This window comes from Alosa sapidissima, chromosome 15 (assembly GCF_018492685.1).
Source record: "Alosa sapidissima isolate fAloSap1 chromosome 15, fAloSap1.pri, whole genome shotgun sequence".
Taxonomy (NCBI): Eukaryota; Metazoa; Chordata; class Actinopteri; order Clupeiformes; family Clupeidae; genus Alosa; species Alosa sapidissima.
Window position 1 is genome coordinate 7,226,690 of NC_055971.1, and position 8,400 is coordinate 7,235,089.

General features: G+C 43.2%; 1 protein-coding gene across 1 annotated transcript in view; it reads right to left on the reverse strand.

Moving 5' to 3' along the window:
• si (sucrase-isomaltase (alpha-glucosidase)) overlaps positions 1 to 7,645 on the reverse strand; it is a 41,754-nt gene extending 34,109 nt beyond the window's left edge. The window contains 10 exon segments of the mRNA XM_042064329.1: positions 513 to 638; positions 1,088 to 1,200; positions 1,806 to 1,905; positions 2,209 to 2,380; positions 3,930 to 4,081; positions 4,179 to 4,288; positions 4,403 to 4,523; positions 4,857 to 4,939; positions 5,455 to 5,602; positions 7,556 to 7,645. Coding sequence (XP_041920263.1) covers positions 513 to 638; positions 1,088 to 1,200; positions 1,806 to 1,905; positions 2,209 to 2,380; positions 3,930 to 4,081; positions 4,179 to 4,288; positions 4,403 to 4,523; positions 4,857 to 4,939; positions 5,455 to 5,602 — 1,125 coding nt within the window. The 5' untranslated portion in view covers positions 7,556 to 7,645.
• Between the last annotated feature and the right edge of the window lie 755 nt (positions 7,646 to 8,400).

The window sequence follows — 8,400 nt, forward strand, 5'->3', positions numbered from 1 at the left end:
TTACCAGATGGTGATGTGCTGTTGCCAGTTTCTTGCTAATGTTAATCAGTGGGAGACATATTTAGCAGTGAGTGGTTTTCTCCTTTGTTGGAGTGGAATGAGGAGCGCAAGGCGTGTTCATCTTACCCAAATAAGCCTCCTTATAGACCAGAGGCATGAGAGTACATGACATCATTCATTTCACAGTCATTAGGCTTTTAGATGGATGTGTCTGTCCTTAGCACAGTTGGCACTCAGCCTGTGCCTGTGCTCGTGCCTGTGTTTGTGTGTGTGTGTGTGTGTGTGTGTGTGTGTGTGTGTGTGTGTGTGTGTGTGTGTGTGTCTGTGTATGTGTCTGTGTGTGTGTCTCTGTGTGTGTCTGTGTGTGTGTCTGTGTTTGTGTGTGTGTGTGTGTGTGTGTGTGTGTGTGTGTGTGTGTGTGTGTGTGTGTGTGTTTGTGTGTGTTGTGTGTGTGTGTGTGTGTGTGTGTGTGTGTGTGTGTGTGTGTGTGTGTGTGTGTGTGTGATACATACATAGGGCAGATCAACGTCACGATTCCTCTCCACTGTCCTCTTCACCTCATCCAGACTTCCGTAGTCCCAGCGGGAAAGTTGGAACCCGAAAGCCCAGTAGGGGGGGATAGTCGGCCTGCCAACCAACTGCAACAACAAACGTCCGGCGTCAATAACAGCACATAGCCACTCTGATGTAATCTAAGAGTGCAGCTCTATATTCTGATCCAGGATGACTAATATTCTATGTTTATGTACATAACTATATGTTTATGTGAAGCCAGGTCAACTAAAATGCAAAAGAATGCATTATGTGTCCATGGTACATTATAAGAATGTGATACATATACTGTATACGGGAACAGATAATGTAACCTACTGAGAGTAAATAACCACTATGTATGCATATAAAGGATGTACAGTATTCAAATATGTAATTCCATAATAACATATCACTGTGCAAGTTCTAGCAGTGAGAGAGACGTTATAGTTCATCATAACAATGTGATGAAGGAAATTTGCCCTCTGATACACAAGACATGAATAATTCAGCTGAAAGATGGCATCTGCATATTCATGCTGTGCCTTCGTCTAACCTCTGTGAACTCCTGCACTACGGCCTCTGGGGTGTCCCCTAGGAGGATGTAGAAGTCCAGCACCCCTCCGATGGTCCGGTAGGTGACCGCTGGAGCAGGCTGGATGGTCACCTCTGGACAGGGTCCAGCCACGGCGGGGGGAAAGGGAGAAAGAAAAGTTTAGCAATTTACCACCGACCCACAAAAAAACTCCAAAAACAACAAGATAAAAAAAAAAACTCCAAACAAAAATAAAACACATTCTGAGGCATGTCAACAGACATTATTCTCCTCCGTGCGAATGAGTGCCCCCTCCTCCGACCCTGTTTCATTGCCCAATGGCGAGGGACATGCTCATGTGGAGCTGAGTTCAAAAAGACACCGTCTCTTAAATGTCAGCTTTAGTTTGTCCCAGCACCACATATTTGTCATGAATAATCAGTGGCCACGTGTTATTGAATCTTACGCAGGGTCGCCATTGGACATGTCCACTGTCAGAGCCCACGTCCATGTGGTTTATTATACCAACACGGCGGAAGCGTCATATATGCATTGGATGCTCAAAGAAGTGCTGGAGTGATTGAGACAGTGTATGGATGGTGTGTGTGTGTGTGTGTCTATGAGTGTGTGTGAGCATGTGTGTGTGTGTGTGTGTGTGTGTGTGTGTGTGTGTGTGTGTGTGTGTGTGTGTGTGTGTGTGTGTGTGTGTGAGAGAGAGAGAGAGAGATGGTGTGGTTACCCATTGCATTGCTGTTCATCAGGAAGACTCCAAAGGACTTGCCGCTCTCATCCTCCAGGCAGAGGAAGAAGGGGTAATGCCCATAGAGGTTGTGAGTTCCCTGGAGATGAGCAAAGGGGGGTGGGGGGTCAGATCAGAGCTCAAGGTAGGGGAAGTCAGAGTCAGTTTGCCTGCTCTGCCATTGGTCACTGTGTATGGCAGAGATGACATATTAGTCAAATAGTCCACAGCGTGCGAATGCTGACATAACAGCATGCAAATCCTTGATTTATTGCTTGTAGGGTCTGCTGGTGTGGTGTGTGTGTGTGTATGTGTGTGTGTGTGTGTGTGTGTGTAGTGTGTGTGTGTGTGTGTGTGTGTGTGTGTGTGTGTGTGTGTGTGTGTGTGTGTGTATCTCACTCACTCCATTGGGGAAAGCGTCTCTTGTAAAGATGGGCCAGGTCCTCCAGTTGGTGTCATGGCGGAACTGCTGGTGCACGTGCTCCCCCAGGCCGTAGATGTTGTGAGAGGGGAGCCTGGCAGAGATCTGGAGGTACTGATCAGCAAACACTAGTGGCCCCATAGTGGTGTCAAACCTGGACAGGTGGGACAGAGAATGAATGCAATCATGCATACACATGTGTGTGGGGACATTGTGAATGTGTGTATTTGAGTACAACATGGAATTATGATGACAGTGATAGATAGACAAATATCCACATAGTGTGCTTAAGGATGATCAAGCATGAGGCGCTTGCAGTGACAGGGCAGGGACTGAGCCTGTTATACTGTATGCATGGTAAGGTGCTCTATGAGAGTTAGTGTCATGGTGATGGTGCAAATAAGTAAGTCCAACAGTGCAATAGTGCAAGAATAGAGTCTAGAGACATATGGACTATAAACATATAAGAGAATAATGTAGACAAAGTAATATAAACTATATCAGCGCAAGAATAGGTTGAAGTAATAGGGTTATAGCCATTGGTCAAGTATTAAGTATAAAGTATTAAGTATTAAGTATTGATATTGAATAGGGATGAAAACAACTTCAGACAGTTAATCTGTAAGCCCTCTTGTTAAAACATGTCATTTTATTCCATCGATTGCACTGGATTTCTTCAGGGTTACACAAGTGTCCTTGTTTTTTTTTTTATCTTGCGCCACTTTTTCATGTGAGTTTTATTATGCATGTGTACTCTTATCTGCTGTTCAGCTTATCAAACCGTCCAATCATTTGATTTGCTGTCAAACAATCAACTGGTGATTAATGTAAAATACTTCTACAGCTTTTCTTATTTCTAAGAGAGCAATGACTTCTTAATAGACCCATAAATGTGAAGCTGTATAGTGATTAACTAGGATGAGACTCTGGAAGACTTCAATCAATGATGATAATAAGCAGACTTTAACCAACACAAAAGCTGCCACTAGTCACCGCATACCAGACTGATAAACAAGAAGAACAAAATCTACGCACAACTGCCACAAGACAGGAGAATGTCGGGAATGGGAATAAATAAGTGATCCATCACATTTTCCCATTTCTTCATTTCTAATGAGCCTTTAATTGAGCTCTGCGTCGGAGGGGTAATTGACTGCTGTTGGAACATGTGGACCGCTGAATGACACCCACTGCAATTACTTTGTCTCTCCATGCATGGCTAAGTGGCACCAAACAAGCCAAACAAACCAGACTCCTCTTCCCAAAAAGAACTGCATAATAATCAGATCAGTACATGGAAAAAAGATTCCCTCCACACACACACACACACACACACACACACACACACACACACACACACACACACACACACACACACACACACACCACCACCACTCCCAAGGATCAACAGCGATATGACAAAAGTGTCAGCCAACCACTGTGATTATTGCTGTTCCATCTTGACAGCCACTCAGCCCCAAGTCAGCATGAGTGGGGGTTAGCGTGCTAGCCCGTGCAGCGGCGGTAAACGCTCCATTAGTGGCCATGCAAATTCTCCGGCTCAGTATCGCTGTGCATTCTGGACCCTCACTGATGTGAGCCACTGAGCCAGACTCATGATAGACTCAAGACAGCTGGAACAAAGCCAACATGCGTGTTTGTGTGTATGTGTGTGTGTGTGTGTGTGTGTGTGTTGCACTCACAAGACTTTTTTAGTGGATGCCCTGCGAACTCTGATGCCAAATGGCTGCTTGACGAGCTCCAGCTCATACTGAAGGACGCCTGTCGGGGGATTGGCGGGAGGCTTCACGTGCTCATGGGGCACTTCAAACCGGGCTTTGTGGGCATCTGTAATCTTTAGCAGGGGATAAAGTGGACTAAGGTTAGCGGTCATTCACAGAGAGATCTTATTTTAGCCTAAATGTGCCAATGTTATGATCGGTTTAACTCACCTTAAAGCGGAGTCGGTTCTCTGTCTGCATGTCAGCGTGGAAGGACAGTTCCTCGATGTCGGCACCAAAGAGGGAGGGAGCTGTGTTTCTCTTCAGGACGGCGTCCATCTCTGTATGGGACAGAGCAGGAGGCCATGTTGAGCAGGGCACAATTCAGCACCACTGTGGACAATACTCACAATACTGATGTGCTCGGACAGGCGGACAGGCGGACAGGGCCTCACTTGTGCTGCTTGGCTGGTGGTCACTGGTCACATTGTATCCGTGGTTTTCCGAAAAGTAGCACCAGGGTACATTGGTCTCATCGATAGGATACCAGCAGCACCCACGCTCCAGACACTTTCTCTGAGGGGAGCACATCACAAGGCACGCTGGGATACTGTGTCTTTGTTTGGGCATTGGCTCATCCTACCTTCATGCCAAATGGCATTGTGTCAAACTGCAAATGCATCATAATCATTCCACACAAACACACACTTCTTTGCCCTGAGATCTTGGCCCTACAGAGGGCAGACACTGCTCTCTTATAGCGCCACCTATAGGTCAAAAGTCATCAAATTTATTGAGCCTCCTCCTAATTGGGTCCTGAGATCACATACTGAGTTTGGTTTTGATACGTGAAAGCCTTGGTGAGATATCACTTCACTTCCTGCATGGTGAGACGTAATGAGGACCTACCTGAGAGGCACCGGAGTCAGGGAAGCAGTCCACCCGCTCCGCCAGCGGCATGTTCCGGCACTGCGGCACCACCCCCGGCGTCTCTGCCAATCACCACAGACAGTTTGTAAACATTCCGAGCACTCTTATCCTGACATCACCCCCACCTGCCCCCGAAACAAATCCACGAGACACAGAGGCCATTCCATGAGCGACATAATGAGGCTGTGCTTTCGGTGCCTCTTGTCCAAGGTTGACTCGAGGTTGATTTTAGGGTATAGACAGGGCGCAGCTAATTGTCCCCGGATTCAGTTAGGGATTTATAAATAGCAAAATGAGACCCACATCAAAGCCCAAATTAAGGATTGAGAATGACAGCTGTCATAATATCTGTGCCTTAAAGCTTTCATCAGACGGCCTCACTTATTGAGCGGTCACTGAGTATCCAGTTGGTAATGCTATCTCTGCTGTGTCTACTGCGGCCTGGCCCCTGGCCTACTGTGGCCTGGTGCTGTGGATGGCTGTCCTGTCCTGTGTTCGTTTGTGTGTGTGTGTGTGTGTGTGTGGGTGTCCGTGTGGGTGTGCATATGGGTGTGTGTGTGTGTGTGTGCATGCTCACCAGGCCCACCGCCCTCTGAGATGACCCCAGGCTCGCCCGTGGCAAACAGCACCACCATCACCACGGCGACCACGGTCACCATGAGGAACAAGACGATGAGCATCATCTCCAGCTGGGAGAACTTCCTCTTCCCCTTCCCCTTCCCCATCTCCAGTGGTCAACACACCATCACATGCAAAGACAGAAAGGTATCTCACACCAATGAAAGCACTTTACAGGCGACACTCTGCATGGACCACTTGGACACATACAGTAGGTTAAGAAAAATATAAAACTAAAGCTACACGTTCATCTCTAAGATTATAATGTGATTTACAATGATTTAATGTAACTCATTAATTGCTGCTACTTGGACTGTTAAGCCCTGACTCAAGTCCTGATCAGATACAGTGTTTTGGAAAGGGGCCAAATTTCTTTCATTTATTTTATGCGATGAGCCAAACATGAATGCAAAATATTCTCCGCTCTAGAATCTTTGTACAAAACTACAAAGACCCTTTCAACAATAAAAACAAAAACAATGCTTGAACGTTCTATTTGGGCCCCAATCTACTACCTCTGCATTAAGATAACATATGGAATGTTAAAAAGGTAGTCTTGTGGGGCCAACTATGATGCTGATAATGGAACTCTCTTGAAAGGTGTTGGCCCCACAAGGCTTCCGTTTTAACATTCTATATGTTATCTTAATGCAGAGGAAGTAGATTGGGAACCAAATACCTTTCTCAGATTTCGGGCCTATTTGGGTTACTGAAATTTTGAAAAATAAAATTAAAAATTTTACTAATTGGTATGCATCAAATTATTAGTCATTTTGATAGGAGTAACCTTGTGAGCTTGGTTGAGACCACAATATAAGGGAATTTATGATTTTTTGTCATTTTTCAGGTAAATGTCATTACCATCACATCATCTAATATGTACATTTTAAAGATGAAATGGTCAATCAATGATCAATCAATGATCAATTATGGTTTCACATGAAGTCTATTTTATCTTGAACTTATTAGAATTGTTGAATTTTACTTACAACATGAATTATAGTCATAAAGTAAAGTAGTAAAGTATCTTATCGACCCTGGCTTGGAATTTCATTTATTTGAAATAAATGCCATATATCATATCTTTTTTCATCCAGTGGCAATTTAGACTGTCCAAAATTGTCAAAAATATGTAATTAATGTAATTTATTGTAATTTATACATTATACAAGGATACAAGGAAGTTTATTGTCACATGCATATAGTATATTTTTAGTAGATTAAGTGGCAAGGGCTGCATAAGAAAGGTGGGGGAGGATTGGGATTGGGGGGGGGGGGCACCAACAAGGAGCACCCAAGAGCAACTGGGGCAAGGAAAAACTCTGAAAAAATACTGAAAAATGCAACACAAAATTGGAATTGTTAAATAAAATGGTGTACAACAATATTCTTAACTTGGGGGACAAAAGACAGGAAACAAATATGGGGATTTTTCAGGCCCGAAAGAACACTTTCTGTCTGAAAATCGTTCTGCCTCAGTCAAAGGTTCTATGCTACTAAGCACTGCATGAGACTCACCACTTCAAATACTAAAGGCAGAAGATTCAAACATTCTTTTGAGATGACAGGTGAATAGCCTTTAAATGAACCAGAATGTTAAATTATTTTTGCTGATAATTATTTTATAAACCTACTATTTCATACTATTGCAGTAAATATAAAAAAAAGATAGCAATTGTTATCCCTAAAAGCATGGCCTAAATATTAAACCCTGCAAACAGAGAAAATGTGGAAAGCCCTTTATTGATTAACAGCTACAGTTTGAGATTCAAAACTGGAACACAGGACTGGAAAGACTGAGATTATCCCCAGTGTTTGCACTCTTTAGCTTTTACTATGTCACATGTAAATACTATGTTCCATATTACCCATATTAACAGCCTACAATTTAAAACTAGTGTAATTTTCAGAATTCTAACCCTAAATTCTAATGGAACACTATGAGCAGAGACAGCACTCAATGTATTCTAACTAATGTGACTAAATGTAGTCTCAACAAACACTCACAAAGAAATGTAAATAGGGGAATTGATTCTGTGACACATTTGCATGTCTCTTACCTTTCTGTCCTATATCAGTATCCCTCCACAATGTTTGTCATTCAAGGTCAAAGTAAAGTGCACAGTCTTGACTCAGGTGTTGCTCCTCTGTGTGTGTAGTAGAGCCCTGGAAAAGTAATCTTTTGTGGTGGCCAGATAGAGAGAGAAGGGGGAGGGAGGGGTATTGTGTGTGTGTGTGTGTGTGTGTGTGTGTGTGTGTGTGTGTGTGCGTGAGAGAGAGAGAGAGAGAGAGATAGAGAGAGAGAGAGAGAGAGAGAGAGAGAGAGAGAGAGAGGACAATAAAATAAAGCATGGACAGACCAAAAGAGGTAATTCTGGTGTAAAAAGTAAGACTACTGTAAATCTATTCTTGGACGAATATGACAATCAACTAATGAGGAGAATGCAGTAGATACTAATTTGTCACAAATCATGTCAAACTAAAAGACATCTTGTTAAGATTAGAACATGATTCTCATCACTCTTAGCTGTATTCCACATAAATTATATATATGTATGTTTGTGAGGACATGTTTATGTGGCAACACGTGACAAATTGTAGCCAATTTGAAAATGAAGTTATGACTTATAGACTTGCAAATGAAATCCAGTTGAGTGTGTGTATGCATTTGAATGTGAGTATGTGTGTGTGTGTGTGTGGGAGCAGTGGCACAAAAAGTGGGTATGCGCTATATGCGGCGCAGCACCATGGGGGGGCCAAATAATAATAATAATAATAATAATAATAATAATAATAATAATATATTCTATAGCCTATGTAGCTACTGTTGTACGTTTCTAAATCATTTCTGCATTTCCTCAATGTTAAATAACATTTTAGAGGACTAACAGGCTAGGCGCCCTGT